Source organism: Pinus tabuliformis, chromosome 8 (genome assembly GCF_031772625.1).
Source record: "Pinus tabuliformis cultivar Carrire ecotype Pingquan chromosome 8, CPIR1, whole genome shotgun sequence".
NCBI classification, from domain to species: domain Eukaryota; kingdom Viridiplantae; phylum Streptophyta; class Pinopsida; order Pinales; family Pinaceae; genus Pinus; species Pinus tabuliformis.
Window position 1 is genome coordinate 1,335,134,276 of NC_142294.1, and position 24,068 is coordinate 1,335,158,343.

Consider the following 24,068-nt stretch of genomic DNA (forward strand, 5'->3'; position numbering starts at 1 on the left):
TTGGCCTTTGGAAGTCGTGGTTTGGTTTTGTTTGGTTTATTCCATGAGATCTCACGTTCACGCTTGGAATAGGGTGCGAGGGTGATTGGATAAAAGAGAGATTTGATTCAACCTAATTTATGGCTTAGTGGTACGTGGAAGTGCCTGACTTTGGTTGCTATTTTCATATGCTAATAAGAGTTATTTTCCTACTTTGATCCACGTATATTTGTAGTGATTGTATTTTTGTTATTATGGTTTGGTTTCCATGGATCATATCATGGTTATTTTCTAGTTATATGATGTTTAAATGATGTGTATCATCTACGGATATTTCTATGAATTGGTTAGCTATTGATTAGTTGATGGATGTGTGGACTAATAAGTGTTGTTGCAACTATGTGGAGAGGGCATACGATCTTCTTGGTGATTCTCAGATGAATCTCATACTTTTATGATCAGATATGCATTCATGACTTGTAGCTTACATGTTTTCCATGTGTTTAACGAAATCTTTTATATGTCCTAGGTAGTGTAGGTCAAGTTTCACCTTCAAGTTTGTATTTTAGCTTTGTTTTCATGTCACTAATGATTCTGAGAAGTCTTAGGTGGTTCTGAGCAGTGGTATGGAAGTTGACCTAGAATCATGGCTAAGATATCAAGACTACACCCTCTGAGCTAGACATTTTGAGTCACAATTGCACTCAGGCAGTGTTGTGTGTGTGGGTGGAGGCCTTCACCCACATTCTTGCAGTCTTATCCATGAGATTGGAGGTTAAGTTGTGTGAAAAGGAGCCCCAACTCAGGGGTTGGTCACCTAGGGTGATTCTTTGGCCCCTGAGTGTCCCTATAGCCTTGAGGAATGTTTTGATTTGTCGTGGTCATTTGTAGGCCCCACTTCCTTAATTAGATCTAGGAGGTTGTGTTATGTCATAGTAACTCTTGTCTCATGTTTAGCCTGGAAGGATGGTGAAATTAGGTAAATGTCAGAGGGGTGGTTACAAAAATGTCCTCCACAATTCTCTTCTCAACATATTTCTCATCATTTTGTGCATGCCAACAGACATACACAACAAGCTCCATATTTTTCTATTGTGTATGCAAATATGAGGAGTCTACTGTGCATGCTCATTGACATACACAACATGCCCACTAGCTTGATGTGTAACACAACGTTTACTATGTAAGACTATAGGAATACATAGTAGGCTCTAGACCCTGCCATGTATGCAAGTTTTCATACATAATAGACAATTGTCCTACTGTGTATCTCAACATCATACATAAGGGGGCCTTGTGTATTCATGTTGGCATACATAGTAGGGCCTAGAGCCCCCCTATGAACCTACTTCTTATTTGGAGGATGGTTAAACCCATAAACCCCTCGCTACAAAGTCCAGTTTGCAAGCAATATGCACAATTAGATTCACCTAAATTTTCTAGATAAGTTCTAAATCTCTAAGTCACCTTGTTCTTGTCTGAATTCAGTAACAATTAAATTCCATAAAATTCATCATAATTCATCATTAGATATGATTGTGTGTGTGTTTCTAGAGTGATTGGGAGGAATGATTGTTATCCTATCCAAGTTGACATGTTAAACTCATGACTTTGGGTTTTATTGTTATATAGCCTCAAGCCCTATCAAATATCTTATCCTTACCTACATGTTAAAGAGTGGAATGCTTTATATATATATATATATATATATATATATCAAATTTTTAACTATATAACATAAAAAATATCATTAATTATATAATTTACATATTTAATATATAATATTTATTAAACAATAAATATATTATTTATTAAAATTAATATATAATTTTATATTAAAATATATATAAATATTATTTGTGGGAGAGTGATTTCCAATTGCCATGTTATGAAGTCTTGTGTAAACTATGAGATTCAATGTTCAAATCCCTAACAACTCAAACCAAGGAATATATATATATATATATATATATATATATAACTTCACTTTATAATAGAAATTGACAAAATTAAATTTTATATGAAAATTCATTTAAAACATATTAATATCAATTTATCGCTTACAACTACCATATAAATTGAATGACTAATAAACCACGATTCGAACCTCATCGAATATGTGCGACTATTGATTAAATATGTCGAATTTCAAATTTGATGTTTAAAGTTTGGCTAACACAGTAACTATTTCTTCTTCCATACTCTAATGTTGTTATTGCAAGCCAATTTATCACATAATGTCTGTAATACATGGTAACCATATAGTTATACTTAAACTACCTTCAATGTTATTGATCCTAGTGAAACAAGGCCACATACTTAAATTAACATTGATGTTATACTTAAATTAACTTTGGACAAGTGATTGTCGATGTCAAATAATTATTGACATCAATAATCAATGATCATGGAACTTGAACTCTAGATGAAACCAAAGGTGATAGTGCTTCTCTTTTCTGGTCTCTCAGATGAACTTAATATAAAGTTCTAGCAACTTAGAAAGGGATGAAATGGATCAGTTCTTAAGGGTTCTTTCCTGTAATTTTCAAGTCGGGGACTTATCTTAAAACAGGGAAATTTTTCAGGATATTAATTGTAAAGTTAAATAACATCAAATTAATCAGAAGTGGCAGACATTGTAGATTGATACTATTAAGATGCACAAATTAAGATTGCATTGTGGTGATATCTAGAACCATCGTAAAATCCAAGTATAATTTGGTTAGGATATTGAAAGGGAATTATTTTCATCTATTATCGTTGTGCCTAGAACTTGTCGTGTCCAAAATGTTTAGAGTTGTAATATATGTGTTGCATTTCGCTTGGAATGGATTGAATTGGAATTGCAGAATAGAGTCTGGGTAGACTTGGTAGGCCTAATGTTGCAATATTTTCATCTACATTTGATCGGATGTATTCTATAAAATCTACTATGGTTTCATTTTGATAGAAATCAAAATGTATTGGAAATTACATCAATTTTGTCCTAAAACAAATTTGGTTTTAAGCTTTGAAATGATAGGGATGTAATCCATAAAATCTATTGTGGTTGTATTTTGATAGGAATAAAAATGTATTGGAAATTGCATTTTTTTTCCTAAAATAATTTGACTATATGCTTTGAAATGATATGGGAATATCTGAGACAATCTATTATGGAGAAGAGGCAGAGGAATTTGAGGGCCTTTCTGAATGTCATAGAAGAAGGTTTTATGAGGAGTCTTATGGATAAGGATTTGGAGATGGAAAATGTGATACGTAGAACATGTAATTGGAGAGGCTTAAGCATTTGTAACTAGAAGCCCATTAATGGTAGAGCAAAGCGAGAAATCATGAAGTGACGGTGACAACATTAAAAGTAATCTTCAGCAGGAAGTGGTGCAAAGCAAGGAGCAAACCATAGAAGGATGTGGCAATAATGAGGCATATGATGCAGAATCGGCTCATTTAAATGGTTGATATACGCCGATGGGTGTATATGAAGCATATATACAACCACATTTTCCAATGTGGTTGATATACGCCGATAGACTTGTATAAAGGACATTAATACTTATTATGTGTATTTTTTTAAACACCAACTATTGCTGATTATTAATAACTATATAAATAATAGCAACCATATTCTTATATATTTAGCATATATTATTATATGATTATTATAATAATAATATTAACTCATAATAATATTATATTATTATAATAATATAATAATAATTATTATATTATTATAAAAATAATATAATAGTTATAATAATTATTATTATTATATTATACTACTATAATAATAATAATAATAGCAATTATATCATATTATTATTATAATAATATAATATATTTATTACTATATTATAATAATAGTAATAATAATAATAATTCATAATAACAACCTTAGTCCAATAATAATTGGAATTGTGATAAGGGACTTATTATATGTATTTTTTTAAAGACAACTATTTATGATTATTAATAACTATATAAATAATAACTACCATATTCTTATGATTATTATACTAATATTATAATATTAATATTAATTAGTAATGATAATAATGGATAATAATATTATATTATCATTATATAATTATAATTATAATTATTATTATTATTATTATTATTATTATTATTATTATTATTATTAGTAACTCATAATAACAATCCATGGTCCAATAATAATTAGAATTGTGATAAGTGAATAATAAACCCAAGGGATTAATACTAAAACCCAATGGAATAATATTAAACCCAAGATATTAATATTATAAACCCAATGTATATAAACCCTAAGACAAATTTTATAAACACTAAAATAAACATGATTCGCCATCGTCAATTTTTATAAATAATGACAACCATATTCTTATGATTATTGTATTAATATTATAATAATAATATTAATTAGTAATAATAATAATGGATAATATATATTATCATTATATTTATAATAATAATATAATATAATTATTATTATATTATTATAATAATAATTATAATAGTTATAATAATAATAATAATTGTTAACTCATAATAACAACCCATGGTCCAATAATAATTAGAATTGTGATAAGTGAATAATAAACCCTAGGGATTGATACTAAAATCCAATGGAATAACATTAAACCCAAAGGACTAATATTATAAGCCCAATGTATGTAAACCCTAAGATAAATATTATAAACACTAAAATAAACATGATTCACCATCGTTGATTTTTATATTGAGACAGTCCTTATCACAATTCCATGTTGGACCATGGTTGGCCATGGTTGACCAGGGAATAATAAAGCCAAATCAAGAATAAAGCCAAGGGATTAATACTACAACCCCAAGGGATTATGAACCTAAGGGAATAATATTAAACCCAAGGGACTAATATTATAAATACAAGGTATATAAACCCTACGCGAAGTCAATTTTTGTCATAATGCGAGATCAGACCATGATTTACCACAATTGACCATGGTTGGTTATGGTTGACCATGACTGATATTATAAACCCAAGGGATTGATATTATGAACCCAAGGGATTATGAACGCAAGGGAATAATATTAAACCGAAGGGACTAATATTTTAAGCCCAACATTGGTAAAACCTAATATAAATATTACAAACACTAAAATAAACATGGTTTATTTTCATAGTCACATAATTCTTATCACAACGTGACATTCAACCATGGTTGACCATGGTTGGCTATGATTGACAATGGTTGACCATGATTGATATTATAAACCTAAGGGAATAATAAACCCAAAGGATTGATATTATAAACTGAAGGGAATAATAAACCCAAGGGATTAATACTAAAATAAAGATGGTTGAATTAATAAACCCTAAGAATTAATATTTTAAACTCAAAGGATTAGTAAACCAAAGGGATTATTAATATTATAAACCCTAGGAACTAATAAACTCAACTGTTCAAGATTATAAACCTAAGGAATTAGTGAGCCCAAGGGATAAATATTAAAAACCTAAGGGATCAAGAAGCGCAAGTGATCAATATTACAAACACAAGAGATTAATAAAGCTAACCATGGTTGATATTGTAAAACCAAGTTAATAATAAACCTAAGGGATTAATACTAAAACCCCAAGGGATTATGAACCCAAGGCAATAATATTAAAACCAATACACTAATATTATAAACCCAACATTGGTAAACCCTAATATAAATATTACAAACTCTAAAATAAACATGGTTTATTTTCATGGTGAGAAAATCTTTGTCACAATGCGACATTCAACCATGGCTAGCCATGGTTGGATATGATTGGCAATGGCTGATCATGATTGATATTATAAACCTAAGGGAAAAATAAACCCAAGGGATTTATATTATAAACCCAAATTAATAATAAACCTAAGGGATTAATACTAAAACCCCAAGGGATTATGAACCCAAGGGAGTAATATTAAACTCAAGGGACTAATATTATAAACCCAACATATATAAACCCTAAGATAAATATTATAAACACTAAAATAAACATGATTGACCATCGCTGATATTCATATTGAGACAATCCTTATCACAATTCCATATTGGACCATGGTTGACTTCATAACAAACCATGGTTGGCCAGGGAATAATACACCCAAGCAATTGATATTATAAACACAAAGGAACAATAAACCCAAGGGATTTATACTAAAACTTGAGGATTAATATTAAAGCCAATAATAAAAACCCTAATATCATAATCTCAATATTAAACTCTAAAATAATAAATCTAATATTAAACATAATATTTAGAAACCTAATATTTGAAACCCTAATATAAATATTACAATCTCTAAAATAAACATGGTTTATTTTCATGGTGAGACAATCCTTGTCACAATGCGACATTCAACCATGGCTGGCCATGGTTGGATATGATTGGAAATGGTTGATCATGATTGATATTATAAACCTAAGGGAAAAATAAACCCAAGGGATTGATATTATAAACCCAAAGGAATAATAAACCCAAGGGATTAATACTAAAACCCCAAGGCATTATGAACCCAAGGGAATAATATTAAACCCAAGGGACTAATATTATAAACCCAACATATATAAACCATAAGATAAATATTATAAACGCTAAAATAAACATGATTGACCATCATTGATTTTCATATTGAGACAAGCCTTATCACAATTCCATATTGGACCATGGTTGACTTCTTAACAAACCATGGTTGGTCGGGCAATAATACACCCAAGAAATTGATATTATAAACCCAAAGGAACAATAAACCCAAGGGATTTATACTAAAACCCAGGATTAATATTAAACCCAATAATAAAAACCCTAATGTTATAATATAATATTAAACTCTAAAATAATAAATATAATATTGAACACAATATTAGAAACCTAATATTTGAAACCCTAATATCAAACCCCATTTTTCTAATGTCACATTACAACATTGAATATCACATTATTATTGGATTGATTATCACATTGAGACAATGTTTGCGACAATGCAATGCTTGACAAATTTTCAGACAAATGTGACATCCGACCATTGTTGACCATGATTGACTATGGTTGCTGACGACTAACAATGGTTTAACATCTAGGCTAAACTTCAACTTATGCCCGAGAGATAGCCATCCATACACTGATAAGGGATGTGTGGATTCTTAAGAAGAGAGGATCCGAGGTGGATTACCATTGGCTCCCATTTCACTCGCCATTACTACAGGAATCACTTTTGCTTTCTATTCCTCTGGCTACTAAGATGTTTCAGTTCACCAGGTTGTCTCTTGCCTGCCCATGGATTCAGCAGCAGTGAAAAAGGTTAACCTATCATTGTTTACAATAGTTGACAATGGTTTATTTTCATGTTAAGACAATCTTCCTCTAGGAATATGAACCCTTAAATTAATAAACCCAAGGGATTGATATTATAAACCCAAGGGATTAATATTAAAACCCCAAGGGATTATAAACTCAACAGAATAATATTAAACCCAAGGGATTAATATTATAAACCCAAGGTATATAGACACTAAAATAAATATTATAAACGACATGGTTAATTGTCGTTTACCATGGTTGATTTTCATGTTGAGCTAATCTTTGCCACAATGCAACGTTGGATCATCATTGTCCATGGTTGATCATGGTTGGCTTTCATATTGAGACAATCTTTGTCATAATGTGACGTTCCACCATCGTTGACCATGGTAGACCATGGTTGGTTATTTTACAACACTTGACCATGGTCCATTTCCATATTAAGACAATCTTTGTCTAGGAATATGAACCCTTAAATTAATAAACCCAAGGGATTGATATTATAAACCAATGGATTAATATTAAAACCCCAAGGGAATAATATTAAACCCAATGGATTAATATTATAAACCCAAGGTATATAGACACTATGATAAATATTATAAAAAACATGGTTAATTGCCGTTTACCATGGTTGATTTTCACATTGAGCTAATCTTTGCCACAATGCGACATTGGACCATCATTGTCCATGTATGATCATGGTTGGTTTTCATATTGAGACAATCGTTTTCATAATGTGACGTTGCACCATGGTTGACCATGATAGATCATGGTTGATTTTCATATTCAGACAAATCTTTCTCACAATGAGAAATATCGTCTCAATATAATAAACCCAAGTGATCAATATAATAAACCCAAGCAATTAATGAACCTAACCGATTAATAAACCTAAGAGATTAATAAGAATAAGATATTTTCTCAATATCATAAACCCAAGCAATTAATAATCCTAAGGGATTGATAAACCTAAGAGATTAATAAAGCCAAGGTATTAGTATTATAAACCTAAGGGATTAATAAACCCAGGGAATTGATATAAATAGTAGGATTAATATTACAAACCCTATGATTAATATTAAACCCAATAACAAAAACCCTATTATTCAAATCCCAATATTAAACTCTAAAATTATAAATCTAATATTAAACACAATATTAGAAACCTAATATTAAACCACAATTTTCTAATGTCACATTACAACATTCAATAAATTTCAATGAAATATAACATTGCAACAAACATTATTAGATTTATTATCACATTGAAACAATGTTTGTCACAATGCAATGCTTGAAAAAATTTCAGACGAATGTGACATTCGACCATGGTTGACCATGAGTGACCACGATTGACGATGATTCACAATGGTTTACCATTGTTGACAATAAGTAACCATGGTTCACTTTCATATTAAGACAATATTTGTCTAGGAATACGAAGCCTTAAATTAATAAACCCAAGGGATTGATATTATAAACTGAAGGGGTTAATACTAAAACCCCAATGGATTATAAATCCAAGGGAATAATATTAAACCCAAGGGATTAATATTATAAAACCAAGGAATATAAGCACTAAGATAAATATTATAAACCCTAAAATAAACATGGTTAACTATAGCTTACCATGGTTGATTTTCATATTGAGCTAATCTTTGCCACAATGCAACATTGGTCCATCATTGACCATGGTTGATTTCCATATTGAGACAATATCTGTAAAAATGTGATGTTGGACCATGGTTGACCATAGTTGATTTTTATATTTACACAATCTTTCTCACAATGACGCATTGGACCATGGTTGACCATCGTTGACAATGATTATAAACCCAAAGGATTTTTATCAAACACTATGATTAATATTATAAACCCTATGAATAATATTATAACCTAGGAATATGAACCCATGGATTAATAAGCCCAAGGTATTAATATTATAAACCGAAGGTAAATAAACCCTAAAATAAATATTATAAACCCTCAAATAAACATGGTTGACTAAGGTTTACCAAGGTTGATTTTCATATTGAGACAATCTTTGTCACAATGCGACGTTGGACGATGATTGATTTTGATATTGTCACAATGTGACATAGGATGATGCCTAACCATGATTTACCATGGTCTATGATGATTGACAATGGTTTACCATTGTTGACCATGGTTAACGATGATTGACAATGGTTCATTTTCTTATTGAGACAATCTTTGTCACAATGTGACATTGGACCATGGTTGACTAAGGTTTACCATGATTATAATCCCAGGGGATTTATATTAAACCTAAGGATTAATATTATAAACCCTATGAATAAGCCCAATGGGTTACCAATGTTGACCATGGTTGAATATGGTTGACCATGGTTGATTTTTATATTGAGACAATATTTGTCATAATGTGATGTTGGACTACGGTTGAAAATGATTATAAACCCAAGGGATTTATATTAAACCCTATGTATAATATTATAAACCCTATGAATAATATTATACCCTATGTATATGAACCCTTAGATTAATAAACCCAATATATTTATATTATAAACCCAAGGGAATAATAAACCCAAGGTGTTAATACTAAAATCCCAAAGGATTACAAAACCAAGTGAAAAATATTAAACCGAAGGAATTAATATTATAAACCCAAGGTAAACAAACCCTAACATAAATATCATCGTTGAACATGGTTGATTTTTATATTGAGACAATATTTTTCACAATGTGATGATGCAACATGATTGACCATAGATATTATATCCGAGGGATTAATATTATAATCTCAAGGTATACAAACTCTAAAATAAATATTACAAACCCTAAAATAAACATGGTTGAATAAAATAAATATGGTTGACTATGGCTGAATATGGTTGACCATGGTTGACTATTGTTTGGATATTTATGAGATTTAAATTAAATCGAACTATGAATATTATGAACCATATGAATAATAGTACACCCTATGAATATGAACCCTTAGATTAATAAACATAAGGTATTGATATTAGAAACCCACACGAATAATAAACCCAACGGATCAATACTAAACACCCAAGGTAATAATATTACAGAGAAGGCATAAATATAATAAACCGAAGATATATAAACCCTAAGATAAATATTGTAAACCCTAAAATTATCATGGTTGACCATGATTGGTTTTTATATTGAGACAATCTTTGTCACAATGTGGCATTGCAACATGGTTGACCATGGTGACAATGATTTATTTTCATATGCACATAATCTTTTGTCACAATGCAATGTTGGACCATGGTTGATTTTCATATTGAGAAAATATTTGTCACAATGTTATGTTGGACCATGATTATAAACCTAGGGTATTTATATCAGACCTAAGAATTAATATTGGACCCAAGGATTAATTTTGAAACCCCAAAATTTTATATACTCAATGGAATAATATTCGACCCAAGGGATTACTATTATAAACATAAGTTATATAAACCCCACAATAAATATTATAAACCCTCAAATAAACATGGTTCACTATGGTTGACCATGGTTGACTATGGTTGATTATGGTTGACAGTAATATTAAACCCCAAGGGATGAATATTATCAACCCAATTTAATTAATGAAATTCATGGAATTGATATTAAACCTAAGGATTAATATTATGAACCCTATGAATAATAGTACACCCTAGGAATATGAACATTTAGATTAATAAACCCAATGGAATTATATTATAAACCCATGGGAATAATAAACCCAAGGGATCAATACTAAAAACCCAAGGGAATAATATTACAACCAAGGGATAAATATTGTAAATCTCAGGTATATAAAGATTATGATATATTTTGTAAACCATAAAATTATCATGGTTGACCATGGTAGATTTTCATATTGAGACAATATTTCTCACAATGCAATGTTGCAACATGGTTGACCATGTATATTAGACCGAAGGGATTAATAGTATAAACCTAAGGTATATAAGACCTAAAATAGATATTATAAACCCTAAAATAAACATGGTTGACTAAAATAAATATGGTTGGGAGTAATATTAAACCCAAGGGATGAATATTATCAACCCAATTTAATTAATTAAATCAATGAGATTTATATTAAACCCAAGTATAGATATTATGAACCATATGAATAATAGTACAATAGAGGAATATGGACCCTTAGATTAATAAACCCAAAGTATTTATATAGTAAACCCATGGGAATTAAACCCTAAAATTATGATGGTTGACCATGGTTGATTTTCATATTGAGACACTATTTGTCACAATGCGACGTTGCAACATGGTTGACCAATGATATTATATCCAAGGGATTAATATAATAAACTGAAGGTACACAAACCCTAAAATAAATATTATAAACCCTAAAATAAACATGGTTGACTAAAATAAATATGGTTTACTATAGTTGACTATCGTTGACTATTGTTTGGAGTAATATTAAACCAAAGGGATGAATATTATCAACCCAATTTAATTAACTAAATCCACAAGATTTATAGTAAACCCAAGGATTAATATTATTAACCCTATGAATAATAGTACACCCTAGGAATATGAACCCTTAGATTAATAAACCTGAGGGATCAATACTAAACACCCAAGGTAATAATATTACATACGAGGGATAAATAACCTAAGATATATAAACTCTAAAATAAATATTGTAAACCCTAAAATTATCATGGTTAACCATGGTTGACCATGCTTCATTTTCATATTGGGACAATCTTTGGCACAATGCGATGTTAGACTATGGTTGACCATGGTAGACCATGGTTGATTTTCATATTGAGACAATCTTTGTTACAATGTGACATTGGACCATGGTTGACCATGATTATAAACCCAAGAGATTTATATTAAACACTAGTATTAATATTATAAACCCTATGAATAATATTATACCCAAGGAATACAAACCCTTACATTAATAAACCTAAGGGAATAATTCTAAAATCCCAATGTGTTATAAACCCAAGGGAATAATACTAAACCCAAGGGATTGATATTATAAAACTATGGTATATAAATCCTAAAATAAAAATTATAAACCCCAAAATAAACCTAGTTCACTAAAATAAATATGGTTGACTACGGGTTGACCACAATTTTAGAACATTGCTTATGGTGACTATGGAATTAATAAACCGAAGAGATTAAATCCTTGGATTTATTAATCACTTAGGTATATTATATTAATCAGATAAGAGATGTTATTAAACATGATTAATATTGTATTAACAATGTTAATAGTTTTTTTAATTAAGAATATTGTTTCCAAATTCATTATGATTAATGATATCTTTTATTTAAATATCTTTTAGAATATATTATTTATTTATAATAACAATTATTATAATGTTATAATAACTAATATTTAAAATGTTACTTTTTTTTAATATTTAATAACCTAAAATTGTAAATGGTGGAGATCACATATGAGTTTTTTTATCCTATTTATGAATTCTTCATTGCAATTTATATATAAAACTACTAGTAGATTGGATTTAGTTTTATTATTCAATCGTAGGATTAATATTATAAACCTTATGAATAATATTATACACTAGGAATACAAACCCTTATATTAATAAACCTATGGGATTGATATTATAAACCCAAGGGAATAATAAAACTAAGGGAATAATTTGAAACCCCAATGTGTTATCAACCCAAGGGAATAATATTAAATGCAAGGGATTTATATTATAAAACTAAGGTATATATATTCTAAAATAAAAATTATAAACCCTAAAATAAACCTAGTTCACTAAAATAAATATGGTTGACTATGGGTTGACCACGATTTTAGAACATTGATTATGGTGACTATGGAATTAATAAACCTGAGAGATTAAATCCTTGAATTTATTAATCACTTAGGTTTATAATATCAATCAAATAAAAGATGTTATTAAACATGATTAATATTGTATTAACGATGTTATTAATAGTTTTTAATTATAATATTATTTTCAAATTGATTATTATTAATGATCATTTTTATTTATATATTCTTAAAATATATTATATTTATTTATAATAATAACTATTATAAATTTATAATAACTAATACTTAAAATATTATTTTTAATGTTTATAATAGCTAATATTTAAAGTGTTATTTTTTAATATTTATAATAACTCGTATTTAGAATGTTATTTTTAATATTTATAATAACTAACATTAAAAATATTAATTTTTTTAAATATTTAATAACTTAAAATTTTAAATGGTAGAGATGACATATGAGTTTTTTATTTTATTTATGAATTCTTCATTGCAATTTATATATAAAACCACTAGTATATTGGATTTAGTTTTAATATTAAACAGTGGGAATACAAACTCAAAGGATTGATATTATAAAACTAGGATATATAAATCCTAAAATAAAAACTATAAACTCTAAAATAAACTTAGTTTACTAAAATAAATATGGTTGACTATAGGTTGACCACAATTTTAGAACATTGATTATGGTGACTATGAAATTAATAAACCTAAGAGATTAAATCCTTAGATTTATTAATCGCTTAAATATATAATATTAATCAAAGAAACAATATTGTTAAACATGATTAATATTGTATTAACAATATTATTAATATTTTTTAATTAATAATATTGTTTTCAAATTTATTATTATTAATGATAAATTTTATATGTATATATTTTTAAAATATATTATTTATTTATAATAATAACAATTGTAAATTTATAATAAGTAATACTTAATTTTTAATATTTATAATAACTAATATTTAAAATGTTAATTTTTAATATTTAATATTAATCAAATAAAAAATGTTATTAAACATGATTAATATTGTATTAATGATGTTATTAATATTTTTTAATTAATAATATGGTTTTCAAATTCATTATTATTAATAATAATTTTTATTTATAATAATAAAAATATAAATTTATAATAACTCATATTTAAAATGTTAATTTTTAATATTTATAATACTAACCTTTAAATATTTATAATAACTAATGTTAATTTTTTAAAATATTTAATAACTTCAAATTGTAAATGGTGGAGATCACATATGCTAATGATATGTTAGAGCATCTAGGCTTTCCTTTAATTTAGTTAAAGCTAATGTTTTTCTTATAGAAAATATTTTCATATTTACTATTCATATGTTATTGTGAAATGTGGAAACTTTCCCTTAATTCAGAGTTAAGGTTTTTTTTATAGAAATTTTTTCATATTTATTATTCATATACTATTGTGAGATGTCTGGAAACTTTGTTATGTGTTGTAAATAAATAGTTGTTTCAACATGTTGTAAATGCGAAAGAACATGATGCAGTATATCCATATCAATAGCATGGGGTTTAACCATTTTGGTATTTTCTAAGCATTTAGTTTATCATAAAATTGTAATTTTCTTTGTAATTCAAATTAAAAATATGGAATTGGTGCAGCGAGTTTCTGTAAAATGAAAGGATGGGATGATTTAAATCCAAATGGCAGAGTAAATTATAAGACTCGTTCACTTGCTATAGATTTATAAATTTTTAATTGTTATAGAATTTTCAAAGAGCATATGGATTGTATGGCTAATTTGGTTGGGAAGCTTCAAAGTTTCTCGCGGATTATGTACACTCTAAAGGAATCAAATTTGGAATATATTTTGTTGCTAGATCATGTAAATCAAATATTAGATAAATTAAAACCATTCTTTAGATATCAAAAATCTGTTTCATTCTGGTTTTATCTTTGCATTCAAATTAATTTTGTGTGTGGAAGTTTGGCATGCTTTTTATGCATGCAAAAAAAACCATAGGAGGTTCCCTTGGTTATCAGGAACACGATGCCTTTATAGATTATCTAGTCTATGCAACATTGGTGTGGAACTTTGATGGAAAATTAGGGATACCCAAAAATGAGCAAAACTCTTAGTAACAATATAAAAAATTATCGAACCATTCCTGGTTGGTTTTGTTGGGTTTGTTTCTCTGTATCTTCACTATGAAAAACTTTGCATTCACTATGAATGCTTGCAAGAGAAAGTGCGAAAGTTGAGAACAGATGGTGTTAACAAAGTTCAGAGCATTTGAGGATCTGTATGGAAAGTTTGGTTAAAATATAATGATTTTGTGAAACTAATTGTTGTGTTATTCACCAGCTGACCATGGAGCCCCATCTTGAAGTATTCCAATGCTCCCCTCAATAAACCATTTTCCTTCTATATGCAAAGTGGCACATGCAATTATCTCATCATTTAATCATGAAATGTTTGAATGTTGGCATTCTATTCCACTATTCGAACAAAGAACTCCAAACAAACTCCTTCAATTCAATAATTCAAATCGAATAGGTGTTTGCTAAATGGATGGGACCTTGTGGAAGTCTATTGGCTTTTAGAGTGTGGTCTGATATGGCATGACAAGTTCAAGCCTAGTATTCATGCTCCTTTTTTCCTTTTCGGACGTTTCCAACAAGCTCAGTGTTGTTTTGGCCAAGGAGGGGGAGGAGTAAGTATGTAAAAAAAAAAAATGGTTTAGGTGAAGAAACAAAAGCAATTAGATCCTAATTAATTTTTACGTTTTATTAATTTATCTTAGCAGAGAAATAATAGTCATTATTATTTTCAACACATACCTAATTAAAAATGGTACTATGTAACTATTAAATTAGAAAAAAATATATATGATATATACAAAGAACAAAAATAGATTAAAGATTAAATATCATTAATATAATCCAACACGATCATTTTGATCTTCATATAAGTGTTCACATAGGATATATAGGTTGGTTTGGATATCTCTCAACTGATCTGGAATCCAGCTGAGAAAGAAAATAAAGCTGAATTATGGGACCAAGAGAAAAGGTAGGGCCTTGCACAATTTCTCCCTCGATTTCAATGCCACCTTGCTCGTCACCACTGCACTCACCTGCCCTCTCCACATAAGCTCTTTGATGCCCCTGTGGCCACCTCCTCTACAGGGATGACTGCGTTGATGGATCATCCATGCTTGAAGCAACAAGCACGAAACCTGTACACCAACCTAATTGCCTCTATTGATGGAATTTCTCTGACACCAGAAATTCCATTCCCTGAGCTTAACACCCACCCAAGCTAAAGGAGAATTGTCTGGTGAGTTGTTAATGTTGAAAATAGATAGAACTCGAAGAAACCGGTGCCCTTAAAGAGCTCACCACCAATGAAGTGGTAGCATAACCAAAAAAAACCAACATCGAAAGTCACTTCATCTTATTTCTTTCCAAAATAGATAATGGAATAGGAAGAGCCCAAGACCCAAGAAATTCAAATTCACTAAGGAAATATAAAATTAGCATGGGGAATGCAAACCTCGCCACCCTATCTACGCATGAAATAATGGAGCCGTTCACACACACAATCCTCCCATGCACTAACCTGAGTGTCAAACACTTCGGAGCTATAAAATTCCAACACTTCACAAGAAAAACTCGAAACTGAACCCAAGATGATAGGGTTACCTTGATAAAGGCTTCAAGGATGAAATGTTGAGGCCACAGTTCTGGTAGCCAACTGATTACACCATAAATGGTCTCGAGGCTGAAAAGCAGAAATAGTCCATGACACGACCCGGCTAGTGGATCCCATATAAATACTTGAATTATGCGCGCTCTCAATTCTGACTTGAGCTGCCCACCTTCTCCAATGTCACGACCCTCTTTCGGCACATGAGCAGAGCGCTCCTCGCGATCTGAGCAAGAAATTCTTTCTGAGGCATAGTTTTTCATCTTCTAATTGGTGCTTCGTTTCCCACACCCAAGGTGTAAATTAGTCACTAAAATTAAAACTAAAAATAAAATACAATAAAAGATATAGAATAAAAACATATTATATATAATTAAGTTGGTTAGCATCCAATGTTTGCGAAATCATGAAAAGATTAGAATATAGTAAGAGTTTAATACTATCACCTTTCATTAGTGAGAGTGGATCTCGTGATCTTATTTCCCTATGGTGTAGGTTGCCTTATATATTATAATTACAAAATAACAATAAAAAGTTTAAAAAATTTATTATAATTACGAAGGCTGTTATGTACAATTTAACTAAACCTAATATCCCAACACAAGACAATATATGACTAAGTATATAAAAGACGGCTTGTCCCTCCTTGGCCAAAGCAACACGGTGCTTTTTGGAAACATCTGAGAAAGAAGACAGTAACATGAATACTTAGGTTGAAATTTTCATGTCATATGAGAGCACACTCTAAAAGCCAATCAACTCCTACAAGGTCCCATCCATTTAGCAAACACAGAATTATTGAATTGAAGTAGTGGATTTGGAGTACTTTGTTCCACTAGTGGAGGAGAATGCCAACGCCAAGCTTTTTATGATAAGTGATGGGATAAATATGTGGATTTGGATTACTTTGTTCTACTAGTGGAGGAGAATGCCAATCATAAAGCGTTTCATGATTAAATGATGGGATAACTGCATCTGCCAGGTTGCGCATATAGAAGGAAATTGTCGCTCTATATTGTTTCATATACTTTTTATTGATTTTTTTAATATCATTTTTTTTATCCTTATACGTGGAGATAAATGAGAGACACAGTAAAATTTTAATCATCCTTTGGTAAAAAATTAATTTAAATAGGGTTTAAACAGCTGATTTAGATATGCAAGGAAGTTATGGTTTTTAATTTCATTCATTGATGGAGTGGCAACAACGAGAATATGCTAACATCTTTTAGTTTAGACTGTTAAATCAAAAAGATTAATTAGAAAAACGATTAAAATGGCCAATTCCAATAAGAGGGACACCTATCGGCGTAATAAAATCAAATTAATTACAAGTGGCAGACATTGCAGATTGATACTATTAAGACACACAAATTAAGATTGCATTGTGGTGATATCTAGAATCATCGTAAAATCCAAGTATAATTTGGTTAGGATATTGAGAGGGAACTATTTTCATCTATTGTCGTGGTGCCTAGAACTTGTCATATCCAAAATGTTTAGAGTTGTAATATATGTGTTGCATTTCACTTGGAATGGACTGAATTGGAATTGCATAATAGAGTCTGGGTAGACATGGTAGGCCTAATGTTGCAATATTTTCATCGACATTTGATCGGATGTATTCTATAAAATCTACTATGGTTGCATTTTGATAAAAATCAAAATGTATTGGAAATTACATCAATTTTGTCCTAAAACAAATTTGGTTTTAAGCTTTGAAATGATAGGCGGTGTAATCCATAAAATCTGTTGTGGTTGCATTTTGAAAGGAATAAAAATGTATTGGAAATTTCATCATTTTTTTCCTAAAACAATTTGATTATATGCTTTGAAATGATATGGGAATATCTCAGACAATCTATTATGGAGAAGAGGCACATGAATTTGAGGGCCTTTCTGAATGTCATAGAAGAAGGTTTTCCAAGGAGTCCTATGGATAAGGACTTGGCGATGGAAAATGTGAATCATAGAAAATGGAATTGGAGAGGCTTAAACATTTGTAACTAGAAGCCCATTAATGGCAGAGCAAAGCTAGAAATCATGAAGTGATGGTGACATCATTAAAAGTAATCTTCAGCAGGAAGTGGTGCAAAGCAAGGAGCAAACCATAGAAGGATGTGGCGATAATGAGGCAAATGATGCAGAATCAGCTCATTTAAATCCCAATGAAGAGGTTAGTTATGCTAAACCACTTAGAAGTAGCAAGGATCATAGAGGCCAAATAATTTGTAAGATGAGTCGAAATATTATTGTTTCAATTATGTTTTTGCCATATAGACACTTGTGTATATGTAGGGACCGTGAAATGGCATTGGATACATGTCAGGTTGGCCATGATATAAAGAATACAAGCTGTAAAAGCCTATATCATGAGCTATTTTTTTTAGATTGCGTGTCTTTCTCCACTTAAAAAATGCATAATCATATTATGCTAAAGACAAGTGCGAAAGTAGTATATTATTACTACTTTCAGGAAAGGCTATATTATTACAGTGACATATAACACAAGCAGACTATATTATCACTGTGACATATGTTTATGTTGGAATGCGAGTACATTTGAGTTACTTATTAGTCCTTGCCTACGACAAAGAAGGGATTATAACGATTGATAGACTGTTCATCAATATTAAATCTATTTGACTTATCACTGTGTTTAATTTTTAGCCAATGTTTTAATAAAAATGTTTTGGCGAATTTTTTATTATCTAAAGTTACAACTTGGATGTCTTATTGCTGGTGATAATGTATGATTTCTGTGATACATGATTTTTTTAGGATAAATTGTTTGGAAGGTTTTGAATTTTAATTAGACACAGTTTAATGCTAGTATGGTTTCAACATTAATTTAAAAACATTTAATGTTAACCTACATATTTTCCATTTTGCTAATCATAATCCAAAGAGTGTGTTGCAAAGGGTGTGGTGTAACTTGCTATTAGCATGTTGGCCATTTGTCAGGTTTCTCGTAGTTGCTAGAAGTTGCTAAACCTAAGATGCTATAACAATGGCCTATTGGGAGAAGGAGTTTACAACCTATCCAAAGAAGGGTTAAATGAGATAAATATATGGTTCAGTAAGTGATTTCTCTACCGGGAAAGAACCATACATATTGCAAGATGCCCATCCCTATTCATCCCTACTTTAGGAAAGGCCACCCCATCCTTGTTTTAGGAACAACTACCCTATCTCATTGCAGAGTTTACCAGTTTCCTTTGAGGAGCTTCAAAAGTAGATGGGCTAGACAAGGAGATAAATCTTCAAATAACATTACTGAAGAGCTTTAATCAACCAATCAGACACGCTTTAATCAAGCAATGCAGACATTTATATATTGTGAGTACTTTTAATAGCCTAACTGTAAATAACAATTTTTAGATTTTAAAAACTTCAATATGAGAAGTTATTTTACATTTTAAAAACTTCGATATGAGAAATTAACTTGTACAACAGGTCACAATCTTTACATTTTAAAATAGCAGTGTTTACATTTTAAAATAAATTACTTGGTAGGGAATTTAAATTTGTACCATTACAGCTTTCTATGCCAAAAGTCATCAATTAACCTGTAAAATAAATATCAATTTTTACATTTTAAAATAACAATTTTTACATTTTAAAATAAATTACTTGGTAGAGATCTGCACAAACGACTATCTGCAGAAAATATTTGTTATTGCAACATTTCCTAATACTCACTACTCATAACAGAAACACCCATCGATCCTGTTGCTACCAAAACGAAGAGTGAAGTGATTATACTGATGCAACGTAGGTTGCATGCTATCAACTCTGAGTAGAAAGGGGCAAGTGGTGCATACATGCCCAACCTCCCTACCTAAATATTTTTTTAAATTTTTTTATTTTATTTCAATTATTTATATTTTTATATATTTATTATTTTATTTAGATAAATATGTAAATAAAATCAAATTTAAATTTATTTAAAATATAATAAAATAATGCATGCTTAGCGGTCGCATGTAGGGCACATTGCCAGGGTCGAGTGACTCAGTCCCTCTGTGTGTGGTCGATCGACAATCCCTCACCTTCTTAAGTAAGAACTTCCATCGTTGACCTATCTCTTAAAAAAAAAAGTATATTCATTTAATTTGCAGTAGTCTAAAAATATTTTTTTTTGCTTTGAGAGTTATGGAAATTTAAGTCATATTTTGAAAAAAAATTGACAAGCCATTTTTTAAATATAAGTAAAGCTATCAAAATTCATAATTTTAGGTGTTATAGATGTTTTTCATAGTGTTGAATCTAAAATTCATAATTTTAAGTATGTTTTTGAGGGTGGTGAATCCATTTTCATAATTTTAAGTGCTGTACATGTTTTTTTCATGGTGCTGAATCCAAAATTCATAATTTTAAGTGCTTTAGATGTTTTTGATGGTGCTGAATCCATTCCACCATAAAAAACATGATTCAAACATTTCATCTACAAGATTTTTTGAAATTTTTTTACCTTGATTCCAGTCATTTTTAAGACAATTCAATTCCCTGACCTCCATAAATGACTCCATTTCATTTTATCAATGATTAGATTCACGATTAGCTCTTTTTCCCTCGACCATAGATATTCCTCCAGCTCCCACCTCTCCGTCATCTTCAATAAAAATAAAAATCTTTTGGGATAGCGAGTATTGTCCAAAATCTCTTTGAGATTTAAACCCATAGCTGATAATAAAACTGGAATAGATATTTTTTGTTTTCTGCTTACACGAATCCATATCCTTTCTCCCACATGGATCTCTGATTTCGATCTTCTTCCCCAATCTGAAATCAGAGTGCCAGTATAAATATAATTAATTCTATTATGGTCTAATTCCGAATGGTAATAAATACCAAGACTTATTAATATTTGATTAACTACTACTATGTAAATCCCATTTACTACAAATATTTCCGATAAGTCTATTTCATTTTATCAACGATTAGATTCACGATTTGCTCCAGTCACGCTTTTCAAAATCATAATTTACGAGCAGGAGCTCTAGATCAACAGATAGGACATATGTAAATAGATAGATAGATAGGAAATCTGTAAATAGAATAGATAGAACGAACATTTCTAAATAGATAGATAGGAGATCTGTATCCCAATTAATTCTGACATCTGGATAACTCTATTTTTATTTTTACTCCCAGATTCGTCTTTCCCTGAAGGTTACCTTTCATTCTTTCGATGATTTTGTTGATCGATCCATTGTTACCCGGGAAATTTCTATTTTATAGATCATAGAAAAGTAAATGCTGCGTGACATGTAATGCAAATAGTTTTCACTCTCTGAGTGACAGCACGCGAATCTAGATAGCAACCCCGAAAAAAGTCGAAAGCTATTTACTTTGCATGTCAAGTAGCATTTACTTTTCTATGATCTATAAAATAGGAGTTTCCTTGCCACCTGTACGAGATGTGTAAATGCCAAAGGCAGGCGATGCTGCCGATCCAGATAGTTAGTTATCTACTCGATTATGACTGCCGGTACTCCATTATAACCGAACATATCCACTTTATGTTAGATGGGTCGTCGAATTTCCCACTAAACAGGACGAATAGGTTCTGCCTTCTAGATGGAAACAAGTAGAAAAGGCTCCCACAGAACTATCAACAGATCTTATACCCACCATGCCTACTCATACCAGCATCTCTGTGGAACCCACCATGCCTACTCATACCAGCATGTCTGTGGAAATAGAATGGGGAAACCCTTTCATATCAATCCTATTTTAAGCCCTCACAAAAAGATCAGTTACTAAGAGAACAAAAAGAGGCCTAAATCTAAGTTTGTATTTCCATCTTTGCCATATCTCTGAGGGCATAACCACTGTAAGCTATTTGTTTGTTTCCACGATTATGCGGTGAACAAACTCTATAAAATTCCAAGGCCCAACTCAAACGTACAAACATTCATTTTTCACCACAGTTGTAGCTCCAAATGGAGCTTGTGCACCGTCTCCTGCAACTAATTCTCTAATGGCAGATTGATACCATTTGTTTTGCTCTGTAAAAGTATTACGTTTAAGTATTTCATAAAAACCTAACCATAATGTAAACGACATCACAGAACAGGCAATACGGCAGGGACTGCCGCTACGCAGTTGCCTTGTTTTTTTATTGTGTTTTGTCAATTCTTTCAAGTTTCCATACCAGGGATAGAAATAAAACAGTACTTTAAAGACAGAAATAAGAAAATATATTAAAATAACATGGGAAAACCGTAAAAATAAGGGTTTTAAAAATTGTAATATACAGTGACAGAGTTAAAAAATAAATTTGTTGGGGTTTTTGAAGTGTTTTTAAAGATTACCAAGTAAAACCCCGCATCCGAATCTTTTTTTAAACGAAGTATTTAACAAATCTGATGACATACCATTTCTATATTTGTTATTCTGACATTGAGACCAAACCACAGAGGCAAATTCCACCGGATTTTCGTCGTAACCTAAGCGGCAGCCGTTTAGTTGAATGTCTCCGGAAGTGCCGTTGCATATCTGAACAAGCCTGGTCTTCGCCATAGATGCGCACCGATGAGACTCACAGTGCTCTAGAATTGCAGAGCACTGGACAAAACCATAAACAGTACTCTTGGAGCCCTCGTCACCAAACCTGGAAGTATTGTATGCGCTGTAATAAGCACTCTTCACAAGTCTTCCCATAACCTTGTTTAGATTACGTTGGAAGGCGCTACCGTTTCTATATTCGCTGTGATTCCCACGATGATACGAAACCATATTAGTGTACGGCTCAGCCACTGAGAGAGGCATATGCACAGCCACACAGAAAACAAGTAACAGGCTCATCCTCGCGGCCATTGCCCCGACTGCATGAACGTTCTTTTCTTTTACCATCTGCCTTCAGAAAAGAGAAAAATTTGTATTCTGCTAAGTTGAGCTCCTCCTCAACCCAAGGTCATTAAAGAGTGAATCCAAAATTCAACCTTATTTGCTAGTCAACATTGGAAATGACAACCCATGCACTAAACTCATAGCCCAGAGTCACCGAGTCCACATATTTTAATAATTAAAAAAAGACTTTTCAAATGAGAAATGACAACCCATGCACCAAAACTCATAGCCCAGAGTCACCGAGTCCACATATTTTAATAATTAAAAAAAGACTTTTCAAATGAGAAATGGCAAAAATTCAAGAAGCATCCATCTAATCACAAGTAATTTTAGAGTCTTCAAATGACTTTGCAATTCACAAATGGCGAAAATTCAAAAGACATCCATCTAGTAGTTTTAAAGTCCTAAAATTATCCAAACAATCACAAAA

The 24,068-nt window shown here is 30.5% G+C and overlaps 1 protein-coding gene across 1 annotated transcript in view; it reads right to left on the reverse strand.

Moving 5' to 3' along the window:
• Positions 1–23,758, reverse strand: part of LOC149240397 (plasmodesmata-located protein 7-like) — a 43,252-nt gene extending 19,494 nt beyond the window's left edge. Inside the window, exon 1 of the mRNA XM_089367292.1 lies at positions 23,164–23,758. Coding sequence (XP_089223418.1) covers positions 23,164–23,641 — 478 coding nt within the window. The 5' untranslated portion in view covers positions 23,642–23,758. The remainder of the gene's footprint in view (positions 1–23,163) is intronic.
• Positions 23,759–24,068: the final 310 nt, after the last annotated feature.